Source organism: Anopheles ziemanni, chromosome 2, assembly GCF_943734765.1.
Source record: "Anopheles ziemanni chromosome 2, idAnoZiCoDA_A2_x.2, whole genome shotgun sequence".
Taxonomy (NCBI): Eukaryota; Metazoa; Arthropoda; class Insecta; order Diptera; family Culicidae; genus Anopheles; species Anopheles ziemanni.
In genome coordinates, this window is record NC_080705.1 from 52,553,953 (window position 1) to 52,577,915 (window position 23,963).

General features: G+C 39.1%; 2 protein-coding genes across 2 annotated transcripts; one reads left to right on the plus strand and one right to left on the minus strand.

Annotated features, from left to right (window-relative positions):
• Positions 1 to 730: 730 nt before the first annotated feature.
• LOC131293840 (U6 snRNA-associated Sm-like protein LSm2) lies at positions 731 to 3,118 on the plus strand. The gene is made up of 4 exons (XM_058321893.1): positions 731 to 764; positions 867 to 886; positions 2,487 to 2,554; positions 2,668 to 3,118. Exons 1-4 carry the CDS (start codon positions 731 to 733, stop codon positions 2,882 to 2,884), a joined length of 339 nt encoding a protein of 112 aa, XP_058177876.1. The 3' UTR covers positions 2,885 to 3,118.
• A 771-nt stretch (positions 3,119 to 3,889) lies between these two features.
• On the minus strand, positions 3,890 to 13,888 carry LOC131293602 (LIM homeobox transcription factor 1-alpha). The gene is made up of 4 exons (XM_058321684.1): positions 13,777 to 13,888; positions 6,607 to 6,811; positions 4,301 to 5,070; positions 3,890 to 4,236 (listed from the first exon to the last, which is right to left on the minus strand). The coding sequence occupies exons 1-4, from the start codon at positions 13,886 to 13,888 to the stop codon at positions 3,890 to 3,892; spliced, it is 1,434 nt and encodes a 477-aa protein (XP_058177667.1).
• Between the last annotated feature and the right edge of the window lie 10,075 nt (positions 13,889 to 23,963).

The following is a 23,963-nucleotide window of genomic DNA, read 5'->3' on the forward strand; positions in this document are numbered from 1 at the left end:
AGCGTAGGAGGATATACCCCGACTCGCATAGCGAAAGAAGAAGAAGAAGAACAAAACGAGCAATATTCTTCACGAAACATCGGATTTTTCGTTTTACTACTTATTTTTAGGCTTCACAAATGTATTTCAGTTATCAAACTCCGTTTTGATTAATATTTTTACCAAGTTTTTTCGGGTGCCGAAACGTAAACAAACTGCTCTTCAACAAGTAGGAGATGACGGAGAAATATATACTTCCTACGGTGGGCCAAAATATCATCGTTGTTTGTTTAAGTTTGTTTTCTCAGTGAATTTCAAATGTGGAAGCGCCAAACTCATTCAGGGTGCATAAAATACGTAGCTAAACAAATATCATGCATTACTACCGCAAAATTTAATAAAAAAATTTTGGCCGAGTTTGCGCCCCAATGTGATACATATTTCCACATTCTCCCCTACCTCTGTCGCGCTTTGCTTGCGCGATTGTTCTGCCGAAACTGGGCTACTTTTGAAACGAGATGTCGCGCTGCAGTGTGGACCCCGAGTCACGTCAAAAGCGTTCTCTTTCGAGGCGTCCCACAAGTATAAAGAGAATTGTTTTACACTTCTTTTCAGAAGTCGGTTTACGCCTAGATTGCATAGGAGATCTGCTGCAAAAGAAGGGGTAAAAGAATTCTGAAAAGAAGAGCGGGCAGTTCTGAAGAGAATTCTTCTACCCCAAAATAACGCCAAAATTTCTCGTTGGGTTACCATGTTTTTCACAACCTTTGGAACAATTTTCGACGGTAAACCTCACAAATTTCTGGTTTTCTACACAAAAAGTACAATTTTTACCTGTGCAACGCTATAACGTTCGTTTTTTTTTTCGCATCTGCTTTAACCTTCAGATCTACAACCGCCTACCTGGGTAAGTTTTGCCCTTTTATTTTGCAATTACTTCGAATTGAACAGCTATATCGACTCGAAATTCCTGGAATGCCTCAAGCAACATGTTCTCTATCATTCTGCCGAAAACCGACCTTTTATTTTTATTCTAAGTATTTTTTTACACCATTTTTCTATTTATACCCCTTAAATCTACAACCGCCTACCCGGGTAAGTCGTACGTTTTGTACGAGAGTTTATATTTTTCTGTACCAAGACCAACCACCAGTAGGTGAAAGGAGGTGCCTCTCTGGTTTTTCTTTTTATATTTATATTGAAAACAATCCAAATTTATCTAAGACACACTTTGAAAGACTGTTTTACTCCTCGAACTCCTCGAACAATTAGTAATGAGATAAACTCGAAGACGATGTACAAATATGCAAATTATGCTACATTTTGGACCACACAACGGCAACGAAAGCATTCTAGGTGAACTTTCATAATTTTCTACACAAAATAATTATTTTTTAATTGCAAGAAAATCATGATGCAACGGCTTGAATTAAATACAAAAGAAACTGTTATCGTTTGAAACAAAACGATCGAATTTATGTATATGAGCTAAGTTTTAAAATGTTAAGGCTTAAATATTAGTTGTAACAATGTATAATGAAGAATTTCCTCCAGATATGCCACTGTATTTACTGAGGAACATGAACATTTCCAAAAGGTAAAATTTAATAGAAAAATATTTCTACATCTTTGAAATTTCAATTTATAGTCAAAAATGTTGAAGGCACCAAGAAGTTACTTCACCAGAAACTTAAGAAGTATAAACAAACACAATAACTTATTGAAAATGTATGGTTTACAGAGTTGGCGATTGTAGATCCATGGGATAAAATATATTTGAATGAAAAAATTACTTACTTATCGAATTTTTAATATTATTATTTGAAAGGGATGTGTTAGAAAACATTCTTAAGTATCATTACTGAAAATTTCAACTCACTACGGCATCTAGAACAAAAGATATTAGCTTTGAAGCACAGCAAAATGCAAACCCCCATACAAAACGTATGGCCTACCCGGGTAGGCGGTCGTATGTTAACGTAGGTATTTTTGGTCGTAGACCTGAAGGTTAAGCAATGGTGTGGATTTTATTCTGTACAGGGACTCCACTTTCCCATCACTATTAATTCTTCAAGTAGCTGAGAGAGGTTAGCTCATAGCATCGTCGTGGCAGTCATGTATAAATACATTTTTGACAACGGCATGTGTGTTATGACGAAAAACAAATGTTGCTCATTTACACAGTGTCCTGTAGTACTCACTAATGAAACAATAACAGCTAGTAAATAGTAAACATAAAAATGGACCAGTGTCCATTGTATTAAAATTTCTTTTATTTTTATAATTGAATTAAAGCGATTTGTTAGTGATGAACCCACCTTGTAAATTGATACTGCTTAAGCTTGTTCGAGACTGTCATTTTCCAATGCGCCAAGAAAAGAGTTTGCGAAAGATTTGGAAATAAACAATCGGGGTTTTGTGAGGTTGCTGAAAGCTGTAGTCGAAAATGGTAATTTAATGTGAGATAAAGAGCAAAAGGATGGGAGTAATATGGTTTCTTGTTGCAGCTTTTCTATTCTTTCTTCAAATCCCTTGTTGGCAAAGATGTCGTTGTCGAGTTGAAAAACGATTTGAGGTAAGTGGAAACGCTCCACTTTGTAGCCGGCATAATTGCACACTCGTATTACAGAAACCATCGAATAATGTGTTACAAGCAAAATCATTCTATACGTTTCTCTTCTGTTGCAGCATCTGCGGAACGCTACACTCCGTAGACCAGTACCTCAATATCAAGCTGACGGACATCAGCGTGACGGATCCGGAGAAATACCCACATATGCTGTCGGTAAAAAACTGCTTCATCCGCGGTTCGGTCGTACGATATGTGCAGCTGCCCGGTGAAGAAGTAGATACCCAGTTACTACAAGACGCGGCACGAAAAGAAGCTGTAACTAGTGTACGATAAGTAAATAACACGATTGGTCACATACCATAAAACAAACGATAAGTTGCGGATAATAAGATGATGACAGATAGTTTTACTAAATTTTAGGGTACCAAATTTTCCAGTAGAAGTTCTTTTGGTCATTCTTTCGTGACAATTATGGCCTACTGTAGTAGGCTACGATACTTACTTTAATGTGAACAATCCATCAGTACTTGTGAAAGTAACAAATATTCTCAATTTGGAGGAAATATTTTAAGCAAAATGTGACTATGGTTTTGGTGATTTTGTTCAAATACAAAAAATCTAGATTAACTCTTTCAAAAACATGGGAAAATCACCAGAAATGCGATAAAAAACATTTAACATACCAATGTGGTTAGTTAGTTTCCAAAAGCATAGTCGAGAAGCATGGGTTTGTTCATCATAACACAATGATAATTCTAAAGAAAACACAGATTTGAGTTGTGTAATATTGTACTACAAACTAGGAATGGTATTATATGTATACCATACCTTGATGTGATAAATGCATGGCATACCATATATTATTGTCATCATGTTTGCAAGCAATTAACAAACAGTTTTGATTTACTCATTTCGCATTGATTCGATTGGCGAAATAATACTTTCCTTTCCATATCTCACAATTGCTCTGTTGGGATTGATTTGTAATAGTTCTACATGCCTTTCCGCTCGTGAAGAAAATGCTCCATAACAACAATAAATAATAATTATTCCTACAATTAAAACTAACCAAAGTCGTTGAAAACCCCATACCGGGGAAATCAAAGTTCCGGTCGTTTTTACAATATTTTAACAAACCAAATTATTCCGGAATTACTGTTCTTTGAACAAATGACATGACCCCTCAGACAGAAACCCACTAACAAAAAAAGCTCAGAGAGACAATTTACTGTGCGCAAACTTGAAACTTTTGAGGCAATTTCCCGTTTTGCGTCCTTTGCGCCGACCGCTTCCGATTGACTAGGATGGGGTTCTGTTACGTAATGGGGCTCCTGGGGTTCACTGTTCGATCTGCGTGGAATTAAAGTAAGAATTCTGCATCAGGTAGAGTTTATCGATGTGCGTAATGCTACCGGCTACGGTTGGCATCATCGAGCCGATGCTGTTATTATTGTGATTGACTAGCTGTTGCTGCGTTTGACCATTGTGCACGCCACCAGAAAGTGTACTGGTTCCCTGACCGCTGGCACCACCTCCTACACCCCCAATGGAAGGGCCCAGCCCGGGGTGGAGATCTAGGTTTTGCAACGACATCGTATCAGAGGTAGCCTCGTCGACGTTATCAAAGCTTTCGTCTAGCGAAATGTCCGAGCTGCACAGGCTTGCGTCTGAGTTATCGGGAAAATCTGAAATAAACGACACAGTTAGCCCGTGTTGAAGAAACATCTCAGTACTTTCCAACGGTCTTACCTGGCGAGTACGGAAGGTTTGGATTTAGCGGCTGGCTGGAAGAACTATATGAACTGTCCAGACCCAGATAGTGGCTGTGGTCGCTACTGGGCGATTCTAGCTTGATTGACTTTTCCTCTTTGTCCGAGTGGTTCTTCTCGCTGTCCCCGCCGTTGGCGTTCGCTTTGGACTTGCGCGAGATCTTCTTCATTTTGGCTCGTTGATTCTGGAACCACACCTGTACTACCCGTACCGAGAGGCCCGTATCCTTGGCTAGTGCCTCGCGAACCTTCCGGCATGGTTTCGGTGACACATCGAACGATGCCTTGAACTGGCGTCGCTGGGCGGAAGTGAGGATCGTTCTCGGTCGCTTGGGCCCTCGTCGACCGTCCCGTGTCCGCAGGCCGTCCTCAAGCAGGTAGTCGTCCCCGTCGGCCCCGTACAGGTGGGCCGCCGGATGGTGCTGCTGGTGGATCCCCGGTGCGCCATGGTGGTGGTGTATGGCAGCTGCTGCCGCCACTGCCGCCGCCGAACCGTAGAAATCCTTCTCCAAGTCGTGCTGGCAGATGAGTTTGCCGGCACGCAGTGAAAATGGTTCGCCTTTCTGCAGTGGCCTATTGCAGGTGTAGCACAGGAAGCAATGCAGATGGTACACGAGGTGTTTGGCGCGCATCACCATTTCGCTCGGGGCGATTCGTTCCCCGCAACCGTAGCAATCGCGCTGGTGCTGCTGCTGCTGGTGACCCGGTGACTGGTGCTGCTGCTGGTGAACGGACGACAATCCAAAGATCCTGAAACGAGGGGGAAGAGCAAATAGCGGCGGCGTTGAGATCAATGGTTTGGCATCAGTTTGTGCCACTATTAGGTGGTTAGGTGGCAGCGGTTATGTGGTACAACCAGAATTTCTACTCCTCCAAACTACCCGTCGAACGAAACCTGTAATACACGGGTCGCTTTTGAGGATTTCGCTGTAGGCCGGATGCCACCCGGGAGGTGAACCTTTCGCCTATGAAGTTTACCGAAAACTGGTTCCACCGGATTGCGAATGAATGGATACACCTTATGGTGACACGAATCTCGCACCCTGGTGTGCACACGAGGGATGGCCACCAACCTACACAATGACTGCTTGTCGAGAGTTATCTACTTTTGTAAATCACCGATTGTGACTATTTCAGCAACAAGTACATTTTACAAGTACAAGTTGCTTTTACACTAAATCCGTGCGCCGGAATATCAGTATACAAAAAAAGTTCTTTGGGGCGCGAACACAAACGAAAAGTACAATAAAATAAGGATAACATAATTACTCTGTTCAAGATTTTTCTTCTCTTTTTTTCTTGTTAGAATTTTTGTGGAGTTTGATTGCTCCAAAAATGAAGTTTGGTGTTTTTTTTCGTTTTTAGTTTGAAATATGTTACTTTAAGAGTAGGTATCACAAGTGCTGAAAGTTATTTAAATCAATTTCTCAAATTCATCATTTTATTTCTATTTCGAGCTTGGAAAATTTGGTTTGGATTTTAGATTATTGTGTTTAAATTCAGATTATTGTCAAAAAAATAGAGTCAAGACCACAATTAGTCGTACGTTTTTCGTACTCTACTTCGTGCCAAATGTAATTGTCTATAATTTTTTATTTCATTAGAGCTTTCAGATTCTTTTCAGAATAATCTTATGATAATAAGATTGTGTACCAACTCATGCAGTACTCCTAGGAGTTTTATGATGACTTTGCATGATGTTATTTCATACAATATATTTGTAACATTCAAATTCTCTCAATTTCATCGGATTTTATTCAAATTTTACAATTACCTTCGGTACCTTTTACCTAATTTGAAGAGCTTCATAAGGGCTTTAATCATCGTTTTGCTATTATTAAAACTAGCTTTTTTTTGCCAACACAAAATCACATTAAAGCTTATCAAATCGGGTGAATGCATTCAAACACGATACCATGAAATTTAAGGTAAAGTTATGACTTCTGTGTCCAGTAAGAGGAATAGAAGTGATGAAAACACATATCTTGTCGTACCTTTTGGAATTGTTGATTACGAAGTCATAATGATTTGCTTTATACGATAAATGTTTTGTAGAGTCTTTTAAACTAACAAAAATATACAATCATTTGCTAAACTTGTATTCAGAGAAGAATACCATCAGCAAGTATTCTTGAATTTAATGGCACTTGGGAACGTTTCAATTAAAATGAAGAATAAATTCCACGGCATTTTTACTTGCTTTTGATGATCGAACTACCCGATAGGGGTAAACCTGAACCGGATTGTATGACTCGAATGGTATCACGTCCGGTAGACAATACCTACCGATAGTAGTCGTCCTTGCAGTAGACCTTGGTGTTTTTGGTGTAGCATGTCTGGCTGAGCTGGATGCGGCAGATGCAGCAGAGAAGGCACTGCTCGTGCCAGAACTGGTCCGGGGAGAGCTTCATGAAGTAGCGATCCTTTATCTTTTGGCCGCATCCTTCGCACAGTTCCTGCGTTTTTTCACTCTTGATCGTGCCAACGATGTCTAAAGGAAAAAGGGAATAGAGAACGAAAAAAGAATCGGTTGATTATGATTGATATGCTGAAACTTTTTATGTTGTTGACTCATAATTTCGTGTCGTTCTCAATAAACAAATACTTCTAATAAGGGTATAGATTGGATGTTGTCTCTACTACTTTGTTGACTACCTGACTTCTCCACTAAAAGATATCATTCAATACAGCCAAAATGGTTTGTAAGTGTCAAATATTGGATACTTTGGTCAAATATTTTTTTCAATTTTAAGAAGAACAACATGCATGGACCCTGCGATTTTGCCATCATTTGTTGATGTTTTGCGCATTTGTTGACTGGGTTTATCTGACTCGCTTCTAAAAATTCCCTTCGGGCAAGTTGTCACCATCGTTCGCGGGTTGGACTTATTCCCTGTCACGAAGACCTCACGAAAACACGAAAAGGGGCGCACAAGGCCTGCGGGCGCACCGGAAACGTGCCGGACGCCATGTCTATGCCGTAACTACGCCTACGCCTAGGTACTTACACACGCCAGCATTTTTGCACACCATCACTTCAGTGACGCAACCACTTTCATTGGTCGACGTTTTGGAAACCGATTTTCCCAACTTTCCCTGCCCGAACGACCACTTCCGGCCGCCCGAGAACAGAGGTTATTGTCGACCCGTTTATGCGGAACTTATTCGAGTATGTTTTGTAGGTGCTCGTTGATTAATCATTGGATTAAACTTTGACATCAATCGTGTGCAGTTCAATCATGCTGAACAAGGTTGAAAGGTTCGATGGGCAACTTTTGCAGTGTATGCATGAACGAATAATAGTGATAATACTGTGCGTGATACTCGACCATCCGTAAAATTTAAGGTTTGGAAAGTTTGAGCTTTAATTAAAGAAATTTCTGCTTATGTCGGCCGAGCGTTTTAAGTCTTATTTGCAAATATTTTATAATATATGTTTTATGTATAACAGGCCGATTTTATGTATCACATTTTAAGTTATTTTATGTGTCATTTTAAATAACACAATTAAATGCTACACAGTTTTTTAAACAAGAAAAAACTTAGATATATTTGATATTGTTCAGGCATTGTTCAAACTACGAGCATTAAATTGATAACTCTTTGCATAAACATGTATTGAGGTTGCCTCACTTTTATTATAATCAGTTGTTCAAACTAAAGCTTTTCAATTATGTATTCTTAAAAATTATACGTAAAGTGTGCGAAATCATGACCTTGAACCATGAAACCATCTCCCTTTTTTCGGAACGAAAAAACTTTCTATTTGTAAAGCAAAAGGGCAAGCCTTAAGGTAGAATTAATTGAAATTGATGGATACGCCAAACAACAAGAGAATACAACAATGTAGTTTCAGAGATAAACGTTTTCAAAATTGTTTTGTTGTCCACATCGTAGGTACAGTAAAATATTTTTTAAATATAACATGAGTGTTGTTATTTTGGTAAGTTTCAGCGTCTCCAACTTGGTAGAAGCCTCAATTGGTATTTGATCATTATTTTAATAATAAGTTGTGCAACATTTTCCCAATGGCCGTATTGAATGGATATGATGTATGAAAATGTGCGCAGGAACACACCTTGGCTTTTCGACTTCATGTTGCCTTTGTTTTGCACAAAACATCAAGGCAGTACAATGATTGAAGCAATTAAAACACAAAACTGCAGAAAAATGCAAATAGCTTTCCTGCTAATCGTTTGGTTTGATTCCTTTCGTTTCACATGTGATTGGATTGGTTTAAGTCATTTGATAGTGATTTGGGTAGCTTGTATGTATGTGGCATACATCACTGCATCCACAACAAATCCCACGCCCCACTAACGAAATCCCTTTGTATGTTTGTACTGGAACGGTGTGTCAGTCGAAGTGGCAACAATTCCAGGCTTTGCAAGTGCATAAACAAATAGTGTCCATCACAGCGAACCCACAAGCAACGAGGGAATGAAGGGATCGTGTTTATGTGTTTCTTTTCGAAAACGGGGACAGCATTTAATAGGCACATGAACTCGCACTTTTGGCTTTCGATGACTTTTCGCTCGACAGAGCCCCCCGAGGGGACAGTGAAAATAAGTGGCCAAAAATGCAATTCTCAAAACCGGACAGCATATTCTACAGCCTCCCAGTACAACCTTCCATTCCCTTCAATGGACCTTCCAATCGCTGGCTTTCACATTTATGACCATACCGTTCAGAGAGGGTGTCATTTATCAACTGGCTGAGTTATGGGCTCAACGTAATTTTTCACTCCAATGTGCTGGAAATGGTTAGAAATATGAACCATTCTAAATGCTGTGGTCTATTTGAATGTTTCGGTAGGGCGGAATGTTCGGATTAGAAATTGCCGAAACAGTGCTATTTTATGTTTAGGCAATGGCAACAATGGTAGTTATAGGGAAGGACCGTGAAATAAAGCTGTAATTTATGATCAAATTTATGTGGCTTTTCTAACACTGAATCTGTTATCTGCTTAGACAGGGGAAATGTTTTTTCCCATAATATAGCAAAATAGGTCCAACAAATGGAGGCTTTTGAGCCACCTCAAGAACAACCTATAATTAAATTAAAACTTAGATTTTGTTAAATTTTTATCTTGTATGTTTATGCCAAGATTTAACGAAATTTCCCTTCTTTGCAATTTGGTCCGATTAATTTTATATCTTTATTTATATATTAACTATCCAGTTTTTTTGAGTTGTTGCATTAAATGAATACCAATGATAAGTAACCCCTGCGAAACAATCCATTTTTAAGTAGGTGGTTGACTGAAAGATTTATGTAATATTTTAAACAAAGGAAATCTGAATAATATCTGCTTAAACCAAATATAGCAAGGATCTTTCTACTATTTCATTATCAATCCGGAAAAACGATCTCCTGCAAATAGGCACATTTTTCGACCGGGGTTGTTCAAATGTTTCAATTCCACAATCGTGCCCCATCAGCCTTTGCTTACCAACATGATGTTGCGCCCGCCCGCGTGCAGTATTTGCCGACGGTGGAAATGCAAACATGTGCACACGGTAAGCACACACCGAGAAATTGCGCTCTCTTATCAGCTGTTAAACAACTTGTTCTCCCTCCGCCCACCATCCTTTCCGGATCGATCGATTTATTTGGTAGGCTGCCGGAGGGCGGCATTATTTGTATTCCTCGGCAAAAGGGGATGGAAATTGGGGCAACCTGGCGGGCTGCTGACTGGATGATGCCAACAATAAATCATCGTGCATAAATCAGACAAAAACGAATACGTCATACGGCCGGGGGAAGACGCAGCAGCGGCGCATACCACTACGGCGTTTCCTGGTCCATCCTGCCATCGAATCGATATCGGTACGATCATATGTTCCAATTCCCGTGTAGTTGTTTTTAGTGATAACGTGTCCGGTAATTGTTTTTTTTTTGCTGTAGGTATTCAGAGAAAATAGATAATCGTTTAGGGCAAACATGTCATGGTATGATAAATCTGGTTCAAAAAGTCAAGCAGTAGTAGTAGTAGTATAGGATACTTATTATTCGTAAATTCACATGCTTACTTACAATAACTAAAATTAGATTGATACTGGTTGCCTCTTTGTTGTAACCTTAATACAATATTACAGGAGTTGCTTTGTACTGAAACATTATGGATATTCATTGTTGAATGGAAAATATAACCTTTGGGAAAAAGGTTTTAAAAACGCTGGTACTATTCATTTGTATTTAAATAGGAAAAGACAATAGATTACGAAAAAAAACATCAATGGAAGAGAAAAGTAACAAAACAAAACGAGCCTATCGACTAACACGAAAACCAAATCTTAAGATATCCGTACCGTGTATCCGTAGTCATGTCTTTTGGTCAGAAACTACAAAGTAAAGTAAATCCACGCGACATACATTTACAAATTGGAGAAAAACGACAAATTGTTTGTTTTTTGTGTCTTTGCTTATGGCGTTTAAGATAGAATTGAATAATTCATGAATCTGTATGACTCTCTGCATCAAATTAATGAGATATTTAAATGAGAGATTCATTAATCTTTAAAGATGACGCTAGATACTTGTTTACTTGGAAATGCATGAATCTTTGACAATTGTCTACATATTCGAATCTCCAAAAAAATTCGCAAATCCGTTCAAACGAACCTCGAATGAAAGATTCATATGAGTCTCGTGGAAAGATTAATAACTCTGTTGGCTGTAGTTAAAATATGGAAATAATAGAAATTTAAACAAATAATTGCAAAACAGATAAAAAAGGGCTTAAAGCTGGAAGAAATTCTTGAAATCAGCGAATAAAGGCAAATTTAACAGATATTTGCATGTTTATTCTTGTTTTGTTCTTATCATAAAACAAAATGAGAAATGTAAATGTAAAATCGATTGTTGGGCTTTAGAAAAACTGCAACAAGTTGGGACTGTTTTGCGGGAAGCATAAAGCAGAATAATAAAATGAAAAGATAGTAAATTAGTCGAAAAATCAAAATTATATGCTAGATTTAATCGACTTTTCGTTGACGATTCGTTAAGAAATGATTATTTGTTGCTTTTAATATGTTGGTAAATTATCACATTAAAGATTGAGAAGTTCTTAAAAACTAAAAATCAGTAAGAAAAACACTAAGGATGATATTAAATTTTGCCATAATTTTAGCAGCCATCCGAATCGACGATGGTCGTTTGATGCTTTAATTCGTCCGATGGAACGGTTCACGGTTTCCAGTAATGCTCACTCGGCAAAACCATTCACTTCTCGAGCGAAACGGCCAATTTTGACCCCACGGGCAATGAGTTCTCGCAGCTCGAGTGGCTCCGAAGATGCTGGAGCAAAGAACAGTGCCTTCCCTTGGGCGGCTTCGCTGGCGTTCGGTTGGACACTTAACAGCTCAAAGCTTTAACCCAGCGAAGCGCAAAATCGATTTGTGGGCACTTGACGGTGCAAGTGATTTTCGGCTTTCTTGGAGACCGGAGACCGGTGGGAGCAGTTACCGTCTGGAGGGAGAAGTTTGTCGGGACAGGACCTCCGGACCGGCGTTGAACAACCCAGCCCAGTGAACCTTTTCGCCCCGGACGCTCGTTCTTATCCGGTTTGTGGTTTTTCAAGTTGAACTTTCAAATCCCCGATCACTGAGGGTTTCAAGATTGGAAGCGAAAATTGAGCGTATGCTGTAAGGTCTGCCGCTTAAGTAAAGTGGTCGAGTAAGCAGAGTAGGTAGAGCGGTATCGAATGTTTAGTCGTGCGTTAGCTTGGTAGTGTGAGGGATTCAACAACGACTTTCCAGCGATTTTGTAATCCACCCCCAATTTCCCATCATAGCCACTCGATTTGGTACCGAGAGGGCATAGGTCTTGGAGTAGAACAGCTAACCAAATCAGCCTGTACTGTGGAGCTCAATAGTCGCTATTTTTTCTTCATCTTCACGCGATTTTCATTGTAAGAAAGTTGAAGGGAAATGCCGAACAAAACCGGATAAAACCATCGGCTCACAAACAAACCAGCGAAAAGTACGAACGGCTACCTTCTGCGGACCTCTCAAGTGCCACCCGAGGGGATGCTCTCGAAAATGGCGTCTTGTAGTCGGATTTTGAATTGATTAAACCGTTTCAACCGTGCACAATCATCGTGTTGCCTTTGTTTATTTGTTTGAGTTTTCGCATGCGCTCTCTTGACTCAGCGCCTGGAGGACATGTTTCCTTCAGGTTGGGAGGTAGCAAGAATCGAATCTCGACCTATGCGGGGATGAAAGAGGAAGTGAGAGAAATACATGTTCAGAAAAACAGGTCGGCAGTGCAAAGTTTTTCAGCAAAGGATGGTCGTCCCCATTTGCTACCTCCCGCCCCCTCGGTTGAGTTTTCGGGTGAACTTTTGGGAAATCAAGCTTAACTTTGGACGGAGCCGGAAATGGGCTTGTTTTCCGAGGGCAAATGTTTTCCAACCATCGAAACCGATCGGGTGTGTTGCGTGTCGTTTCCTTCCGAGGTCGGGTCGATGTAGACGACGCGTGGAATAAATCATATTCGGGTTAAAGTTTGGCTAAAAGTAATCTGTACTGTATGTTTTCCAGTTTCCTTTGGGCAAATTTAAACTACTGGAACGGTGGTAGCTGACGATCATCTTAAAGCGAATCGTAAGCGACCGTTTTTCACCAGTTCTATAGAGACGACTTTTCAATTCGTGTCATTTACGTTGGCAAGATAAGTTTTGCTCTGATCTCAGGACATAGCTTCTGAACTAATATTTCTGAACGTCTGTCAATCAAGGGAATTTACAACATGCAGTTTACAAAATCATTGCGTTATTTTTTTTCAAAATAATTCTCACGTGCCAAGTTCACACTTTCAAAAATCCTGGACCGTCTATTTACGAACGATAATATAACAGCCTAAAACATGAATTTTTATTTACGATTATATAGACACTTAAACATGTTCTGTAAGGGACTTTATCTGGAGTCTTTCAACTTGGAATTTAAATTAGAACGTAGGGGCCTTTCGACGATATTAACATAAAAATCAACACAAAAGATACACTGTAGTGTACATGGTATGGTGGAGCTAATTATTTGGTGTACACTACAATTTTCTAGATTCAAATGTTTTTAAATATACAAAAGAACAAGAATAAGGAATACGGAATAGAAGAAGAATAAATAGAATAGAGAATAAAATGAGGCATAAAACTGTCAAGGAAATTAATGTAAAGAAAAGTGATGCTTTTCGACAATGTTCTTGTATTAAAGTTTCGCGATTTTGATCACACAATTAACTTTCCGAATTTTACGATTATTTTACATACATACGAAACGTTGTTTTGATCAACAAAAATTATCAAAAAAACATTTTTTTAAAGACTAACTTCACCATAAGATTTGAGCATTGTTTGTAAGCAGTCCCTCTATGTTTGTAATTCAGTCCTGCTAATGAGATGCGCACAAATGCATTCTCACGCTTCTGTAACTGTCGGGTTTGGACACCTACCTGTTCTTTCACTGTTGTCGAGCATGCTATTATCCTTTAAATTAGTGTCGGCCGGTTGGGCCGTCGAAGGCAGACCGGTGTTAATGTTGAGATTGTGATAAAACTCCAACATATTTGTTAGTGACTTTCGCTTTAGCGCACTATTCGTTTGCCGCGGAAAACTTCACGATTCTGCTCAATTGCGTCGTTTTTGGACTGTTAAAATAAGATATTCCCTAGCAGTTCGTTATCCAACTGTACATCGCAGCACTTTTTATGCTTTGTATTTGAGCCTTGGTGTCTTAAACTATTGTACAAATTTGTTTGCTAAACATACGGCAACACGTGGCACGGTATAACGGAACACTACACAGTCTCAACTTGGGTCACGACACGACTCTGCACATTTTTCCTAACATCATGCTTTCCACTTTGTCGGGTTGGATTTATAAACTCTGAATCTTTGCAATCTCGCAGTAAAAATTTCAAACACACTGTACAACGTTTCCATACAGGTTTCGTTCGATATCGTAATGCCGGCAATTGCAGGAACAAGCTTTCTCAATGCTTATGTTGTGATGCATCGGATGTTGCGATCCGTTCAAGAAACTCACTACAAACACGTCCGAATTCGACGAGCGACGAAACGCATGTGATCGATCCAACCGCCGACTTCTGCTTGCAGAGAACTCTACGGTCGCTACAGGGAACTTTTGACATTTCATTTTGCCACAAACAAACGAAATTAGCCACGCCTTCTCGGAAAGAAAGAGACGGAGCATGATGTGCGCATGCGCCGCCATTATTGTACGTTGTACCTTCTTCCAAGAGAGAACCCAACAGCTTATTTCAAGAGTTTCGTCGATGAGCATTTTGTATGCTAACATGCACGGTTGTTTGTGTGATGTAAAATCGCGAATATGTACTAGGCGATGTTATTGTAAGAGAAACCTTCAAACGAAACACGACTTGGCGGTTCTTTGGTGCGATGTTTTATCTTGTTAGAATGGCTTCGTTTAAACCTACGCTCGAAAAAATTAGCGAATCCTTGTGCTCCAATCGATCATATGAGAGGCTAAGAAAGAAGCTAGCTTTAACAGCTAACTTTATCAAGCTACTTTAGCTGTAAGGTCAGGAAAACGATTGACGATTTGTTAACGTGTGAACGGCGAAAGAAAAACTGGCGGGAACAAATGAATTTGATTTATTGAAGCGTGTGGACGTCTTCATCTTAAGTGCTTGTTTATAGCTTTCTTGGCTGTTTTCTTTCTATGATTGCTTAGGAAAGTTTGGAAAAGATTGTCGTTAGAGCGTGTACCTTTATTCCCCACTAAATTGTTTTTACCTTTTTTGATATATTTAATTTGAATTACTGTGTGTCACAATGTTTAGCCACTATTGTTTACGCTTTTGTTTTATTTATTTTACATTCCTTCTATCTTTCTGTTTTATTTTAATGACACTGTCGTTGCTCCTGGGTGCCGTATTTGCGTTTTCGTTGTGATGGTGTTGGCCATACAAAAAATGCCATCTAAATTGGACCTATAGTCAGCACAATGTAAATTTTTATATAGAACAATGTACACGTGTTGTACTGGTTGTGTAGGAAAGGACGTTAAAGTTGGTAAAACTCACTCAATTCGTGTTTGAAAAGTGTTGTAATAATAAAGTACATCCAAACTGCAGAAAGAATGCGTTCGAGGAAAACGTCTTGTACATATTACTTTCTTATATCTTATCTTACTTGTAGTTACTTTTGCCAACAACATAGCAAAAAATGTACAAAGTTTTCTTCCACTAAATATTGAGCAATTTCTCGTCTAAAATTATTCCGCTCACGAAAAACCCATTCAGTCGTGAATGCAGATGGAAAGGTTTTTGCATTTTTATCTCCGCTTCGGTTGCCAATATATGAATGTATTTCTTAACATTTCTTTTCCTTTCCCCGTCGCCACCTAGCTTTTTTGTGGAACGCACAACGGTGGAACGGTTTCGTTTGGAGCACTGGTGCTCCTTTAACGGTTAAGTAGAAAAAGAAAACGATTCAGCAGAGTACAAAAAAATATGGCGCCAACGCGTGAGCCAACATTCCGCGCAGGACGATGCTCTCGTTAGTTTTCTTTCCCATTTCGCTCTACCTTTTCGGCCCTCTTGTACGTCGCCCGCACACGGTTTCACAGGGAATGAAACGGCGTCCTGGGAAAACGGTTAACGACAGGCCAGAGATGTTCGGATCACATTCCCTCTCGTGGCAGAGGACATAATCTTTTCTTGGAACCGTTCGCATCACAGCGTCCTATCGCAGCAGCTTCGCGTGATTACTGGTGACGGTTTTTTCCTTATCGTTTATTTCTTCTGCTTGAAATATCCATTGAAGTGAGCGCGTTGGTGGCACCAACATAAAAAGGAAAATTTCATTCACAGCGTTTCCGTTTTCTTTTTTGGGAATAATATTTGAAGTCTTTCGTAACGAATCGTTGTCGCGCATGTTGGTAGGTTGTCGTACTATAAGACCGAAAGAGGACAAATAAAACGTGGAAAGGTATTTGTTGTCATTTATGGTGAACAACGATCAACAATTAACAATGGTTACATTACAACAAATAAAGCTTGGATAGGTGTCCGTTGTATTTTACTAGGAACAATGGTAAACAATCAAAACTGTTTTTTTTTGTAATAAAATATCATGTATGAGAATTATAATTGAACAAGCTGAGATTGTTGTTGTGATTTTCTCCAATTTAGTTTTTATTTTTCCCATTGATTGTAATTTCCCATAGTGCAACGGCGATTTAATTCTATAGGAGTCCGTGAGCCTCACACTTGACTTGAACTTGTGATTTGAACATAAGCGTTTTTGTCTACTCAACACATTTGTCTACCGCTGAAGTTGTTTGAGATCTTCGGTAGCGGATCAAGTGATGGTGTGTATGGAAAAGTTCATTCGTTTGATGCACTTATCGTGTCGGATTCCATACTCCAACACCTTTCGACCGAGATGGCACGAATGTGAAGCGGGTTTCTATTTTAAAAATATCGCACGGCGAAAAAAAAAACCCGTATCGCTCTACTCATTCGCTCCCGCCATTTTCTGAACTTCACATTTTCGATTGCGTGTTTGTAATTTTTTAATAAAGTTCAAACATCGCGATACGCAATGACGGTAACGCCACGAGTGTTGTGACAAGAGCGTTGCTGAATATGACAACGGAAAAATGAAGTGAAAGATGAACAAAAACGTTACAAATCCAGTGAAAATTCTCGAAGGACAAAAGAAAAGCCAAATATGAAACGGTATGCTGGCAATAGCATGACACTTGGCAACTGAGGAAATTAGACAAAAACTGCTTTCTTCTGAAAACTCAAGCTTGTTGTTGGAGATATTTGGTAGGCACATCTTCTTCTTCTTCTTGGCGTAACGACCTTGTTGGTCATGCCTGCCCTGTAAAGGGCTTACGAGACTTTTTTCCCTATGTGTACGTGGATAGTCAGTCCTCTCGTACAGGGGAGGGTCCGGTCTCGGTTGGGATTCGAACCCACGCCGTCGAGGTGGTGAGCCCCGGCGCTCATTCATACAACAAAGGTTAGTACAAGAGTTAAGGTGTACATCAGTAAAGGGAAACATATCGTACCAATTTCTCTTCGAATTCCTTGGCCAGTGATTCCCACTTTAAGGATCAACTTCTCCTCTATTGTGCTAGTCAAAGACGCCAATTCCTAATCTATTGCACTCATGGTTTTGTATGCTCGATTGTTTGTATCTCATTTTGGATTGTATTATTTTAATTTCATGTTGTTCAAAAATCATGCAATGTGCTGGTCAACAAAGCGAAACAATTTTGCTTGTTATGCACATTGCCAATGTTATCCACATTGCAAAGCTGTTGCTTAGTGCTCTTTCAGATTTGTAAACTGTAATTGTAAATGCTGAACTGCTGAAATATAATTTTAACATATCTATAGATATTACTTTTTTTAGGCATCTATTACTCTCAATCACATTTTTTAGGCGTCTACACGGCCATTTTAGGAATAACTGGTCTAGAAGTGTGCAACGACTGTTAATACATTTTACAGCTAAGTAGGACTCCTATTAATGTGAATGTTTATGCTTAATTTGGTTTGCACAACAAAAAAAAGCCATAGATTACACATGAATGACATTTGAATGGACTAAATTTGATGGTATAGAAGTTACATTAAATACTTTATCATACTATGTGTTCCTTTTAAGTTACAATTGGTTTTGACCTATGTTTTGTCAATGATCCTATTTGTAGTATAACTATAATATTTCATCCCCGTTTTTATCTACTTGATTTCTGAATGAATTTCTGTAAACCAAACCTTTTGTTTTAATTATTTTCATCTATGGTCTTTGTTCGGTCGGAATGCCCTGGCTAATCTAAAAGATGATAATTTGCATATCCCAAATAGACCCATGCCGATTTTAATTAGACTTTTTCAATAATCTAAATTAAGATCACCAAAGAGAAAGAGAGAGCGAAAAAAGTAATGCGTGATTGGGTAAAAATTGGAAAACTATGCAAATGGAAAGCAAAAGATCCTTCGAACGCAGCCACGGGTGAAATCAAAAGAAAGCTCCAAATGGGCGTCGGTGATGTTTGAGAAATATTGTATAAATTTTCATTAATTTACCAAAGAAATCTGAGGGCCCTTTGAGGTTGGGACGGGGCAGGGACTTGGCGTCTTATGCTTTACATTCATCGTCGATGTGGCCCGCTTTGCAACTCATGGTTGGGGATTTGCGAAAGCTTTTCTTTTCATCGATGCTAGTTTGAAATGTGTGTGCGGTTTTTCCTTTCTTCACCGGATTCACTCTTGCATAGCAAAACATTCCTTCGCCGCCCGTTCGTCATTGGTAAGTTATTCCGGCTGCCTTAGGGGTTGAACCGTCTTTGCGGGGTAAAGACATTCCAGCTGCTGCAGCCGTTTTATCCGGTGACGCCGTCAAATCGTGTCAAACGTCCATAAATATTCATCGAGTGTCAATATTAGATCGGCCCTTTAGACTTCCCTTTTTTGAGGTGCCAAAAGCGCATCAAAGTCACCGGGGAAGGGAGCAACATTTTAATGTCATTCGGTGCACGGGAGTGTTACATTTCTAAAGCTGATGTTTGCGGTGCGTGGCGTTAGTGTGGATTTCTTATTTTAATTAATTTTCCCGTTCGTTGTTACTTTACCCAGATCGATCGACTTCTGACGGTTTGGTCTTGTTATTACGCCCATTTAATCCCGAAGGGAATCCGAGATGAAAGAAGTCTATGGACCTTCGTAGTAAACAGCTCAATTTATTTCTGAAACAGAAGAGCGCAGTATACATCCTGCAAGCTGTGGTCAACAATATTTTGTGCTATAAGATGACAGGAAAAAACACATTTTCTATTCAATACTCTATTACGGATATGACAGGGATACAAAATGCAAATTTCTTTTCAAATTTGCCTATTTGTATCACCTTTTTACATATTTTCCATTCACACAAAAAACGGACTGATTGAATTGTTTTTTTTATCTCATTCCTGTTGACGATAATGTTGTACAAAACCATGAAACCTTTAAATTTTATCAAGACAACATAAACTTAACGTAAACTTTAAATTTGATATCGAAAGATAAACAGAAACTAAATGTATTTTTTCTTTTGCTTTCGCTTAATGGTTTTCATATACAACCGAGTAGAAGATAATTAATGAAACTTCAAATATTCGTGGTTTCGGGTGCGGTTTTGTTGCGCAAAAAATGTGAAGTAATTATTCCCATGGGTTCAGAAAATGATGCAAAGTGTTGATAATCTAGGTGGTTTTTTTCTTGTGCGAATCTTTTCAACATTATTATGCCTTTGGAAATACCATTGCAAGAAAGAATTTACAAAAGAATCTTCCAGAAGAATCCTTTTCTGACTCTTTGGGCGATATTGTGCTGGCGTTTGTTCAAATCTGTACTCCAGCTGTCGGTTGATCCGAAAAAGGGAGAAAAGCGTGAAAGAGGTGTTTATTTTTCCACATTAACTTGTAATTAGTTAACTTTTTTGTTTTATTTCCTCAATCATGCAAGAATGAAAGAAAAAAAAGTGATTGGAAAATACTTATCCAACCAAACAAGCCGAAGGAGAATTTTTTTCTTCTCGCTCAAACTTCGCTTCGAACGTTTGGCAAACCTCATCCGTGGGCAGCTCTCGAGTGCAGCGTCAATCATCCGGAAATTCGGTCTGCTGCACTGCCACTCGTTGAAAATTGCACATCCCTTTTCCTTGGCAGCTTGCGAAAGGTTCGGCAGGGACGGCATGGGGTGTAAAGGGTAATTTTTTTTTTGGCCATTCAAGCCGCTCTCTTAGCGCATCGTTGGACGTTGTATAAATACGTTGTCATAAGTCGTCAAACAATCGCCACTTGAACCGGATCACCCTTACCGGTTGGCTGTGTGTTTGTGCATGGAGCGTGCAAATGCTGGAACATCTGTATCAGCGGTAACGACATCTTAATGCAAGGGATAGTGAGTGGTAGGAAAATTAACAGAAATAAAAGGATGCGGGCAAACAAACTTAGCTGCTCGTCCTCGTATTTTGTAAAACTTTCAAGCGATGAATAAAAATCATTTAGACACGATGGACGAAAAAAAGAAGGGAGAGGTTGGATAAACGAAGGCAAGGATACATCCGAAATTGATTCTTCAATTGCTGCCTGAGTGGCTATTTACACGCTGCCGCTGGGAGGAGGAGTGAGTTTTCACTCAACCCTATGTCATTCGAAAATTGAAACCAAAAAAGTGAAAGGCAATACCATCCGAACATATTTAAATGGTGCTGTGAAAAACGGCACACAAGCTAGTCGCGAGCGTGCTGTGAAACTCCTGTCCTTAAAAAATAGTGGTCCCTCAAAACCGAACGACGGGGAAACGGCCACCAAGTGTGGTGTCTTGAAGTGAATTAAAGTGTCGGATCGGTTACCTGGCCGGCTGCAGTTTTTCATTTGTTTACCTCAGTATAAGCTTGTGTGTGTGTGTGGAACCCTTTCATTTTATTTCTTATGCCGCTGTTCATACGCTATTTTCCGAGATATAGGACACTTTTTACCAGTTTGTTGTTTGTCAAATTAGCTCGCTCCCTATCTACTCTTTCAACTGCAATCACCCCGGTAGTTAGTGAGGTACGCTTTTTTCGTTATGAACAATCCTTCATAAGTGGTACTTCCGTGGTAAAATAGCACTCACCGCCCAATCCCTGCCATTATTACAATTTGCCCCCGAGCGACGAGGACTATCGGTTTCACATTGAACAACGCAACACACCGACACGTTAACTGCCAAACAACGGGTGATTGTTTTTTCCACGTTTGCGGTGCTAATTAACATTTAGCATGTTGGGAGGCAGGATAAAGAGAAGACAGTAGCAGGGCTGAATATACCTTCGAATGATTCTTGATGCTTCAAGTGGCTTGTTACTTTGTTTCGCCACACACCACGAGTAGTTTGAATCTACGGGATATGAAAGGGATGGCTAAAGTTCTTGTGGTTTTTACTGTATTAAGAAAAATATGGCCTGCAGGTAGGTTTATTCAAATTTGTTTATTTTAATGGATGCCAATGGATTAACTCCTGCGAACAATACCAGAATCAAGCAGTCCATTCTTTACTATTGTTGCCAAATCAGCGAATGATGTAATGAAATATAATAAGACCGAGCGACCCGTAGCTAGTAGACAAGAGCGGGTGAGACAGGCGATCTGCGCACCTGGCACAATTCAAATTTTTTATCAGTGAGAATTTTTTGTTTCTAGCTAACTTTAAAGAAGTGAATGTTTTGCCAAAGTTGTAAGTTTTTTAGTTGACTTCATCTTATGACAAAATTATTATTTGATTATGACTAAATTATTATTTTACTATTTATGTGTTTGTATAATTGATTTACCTTTTGTCCGATTTAATATGGATTAGTTATGCTAAATTGCTTGTCTAAGGATGTAATTTTTTCTCACCATCTTTTAGCATAGAACACGTGAAGAGCAAATTTGGTGAATTCTTAAACTTACTTTGACAGATGTATATTTTGTTTAACAAATCTGTTTATCACAAACCAATACACACTGATCCTTTTTTTCTTTATTATAAGTCAGTTTTTCTTAAAAGGTGATTGTGTCCATCGCATGGGCAGTGGTAATTTAGCAGTTTCTTTTAATTTTTTAACTACTTTATTTTACACAATGGTGTTCTTTATGATCTTGTTTTGTGTTTTTGCATGTTCAATTAGAGTTTTTTACTTGTTTTAATTAGCTCTTCTTTCTTTCCTTGTATCCCATAGTAAAAATATTATAGTATTTAAAGAAAGATACCCATACCTTTGAAAGTGCTTATGCAAACGATAAAATGGTTCAATCATAGAATTTCTGGTAACTTTGAGCAGAGGCGGATCTACCTATGAGCGGACTGAGCGGCCGCGGGGGGCCCCGAGCTTAAGGGGGCCCCGTGATGAAAACCCCAGATCTCAAAAGTAACTACCGATTTTATTTATTCTAGCATTGGTATACATACTTTGATCATAGTTAGTACAGATGTATTTTGATATTGCTTAACCATTGTTAATTTTCACCTAAACCTTGCCAGAATATGTTTTCATGAATCTTCTTTCTCATCTAATAATGACCGTTTGACTTAAAATGCTCTCAATTCACGGTCCATCAACAAAAGTCTGCATTGTTACCCTTTTAAACTGTTTTCGTCATCGCTGTCAAAATTGATAAAATGATTTGATAATTTGAGAGCGATTTAAAACACCCCATTGTGATTTAGCACACATAAAAAACATCTGTGAACAGTAATCTACATTTGCATTTACTTAAAAAAAGATAAACATGACATTTATCGCAAAAAAATAATAAAATGATTAATTTTCAATAGGTCTGTTTCATTATGGATGAAAACGAAACAGAACGAAAGGAATTTTATTAACTTGTTCAGAATGCTTAATTCAGAGTAATTATTTTCAGATAATGAAGATCTAATATCTGATTTCATAAAATAAGCAAATTTTTCGAAAGGAAATGTAAGTTACCTATCACATTATATTGTTGAATTTATTTATTTATTTTAGATAGTTTTAATTAATATTTACTATAAGATATGTGACGAAGTTATGCATAGTAGCGAAACGATTTGTAGAATTATACCTATCAAAAATCATGGAGGTTATATCCTGAAAATATGTATAAAGGATTGCTAGCTGATGTAAAAAATAAGTCCAATTTTGGCCATAAGTATAGAAACACTTAGAGCAATGGCAATGTCTGGAGGGCCCCGTTTTTCCAACCGCTTGGGGCCCCCGAACGGATTGATCCGCTTCTGACTTTGAGAGACAGTTGAGTTGTATAAACCAATTCAATATATGAAAATGAAATGAAATAATAATAATTTTAATCTAGTTTAATATTTATTCACCACCGAAAGGATTTTATTTGCTTTCCATACTCATGATGGACAAAATAAAAAAATTAAACAAACGCTCTGTCGAAACGATCGCGATCTATTTTTATTACAAAAATTTGTAAAAAAATAATAATTCATGAGAAACACTATCATGAGAATTTACAGTTGTAATTTACGATTGAATCAAACCCACATGTGCTCCCTAAACAATCTCATTTTAGTCGATCAATACAGAACAGTTCACCCATTCTCGCATATCTCACGGATCAACACCTTCCAAAAAAGGTGATTGCGCCTCCGATAGTTCGTTCTGGGAAAGGTCCTTCCCGTTAGCGGACGCGGTCCCCGGAAACCCCGTGGGTTCGTTTGCACCGACCGGAAAATGTGTTCCCGAACCGGCGCCGATAAAATCGTAAACAAAGGCGCACGTTCCGGGCACAGTTTTAATTTCACACATTCCCGACTTCATTATTTAATATTCATCGATCCTGCGGCGGCAGCGTCCAATGAGTCGTCCACCCTCTAAACGGGCGCACTCGGTGCAGGCTTTCCTCAAAGTCGCCTGCCGACTATTAGCGATCCCCGGAAGAACCTCGGCGCGCCAATGCAACAAATACCTGACGAAACCGGGGATTCGCAAACCGATCCCTTTGATTCGAGGGGGTGAATCTCGGGACGGGGAAGGGTGCAACAATTTGCTACAACCTTTTCCGTGCCGAGGCCTTAGGGTGCCGGAAAACGGACGCCCCCTTATTGGCCCGGACACG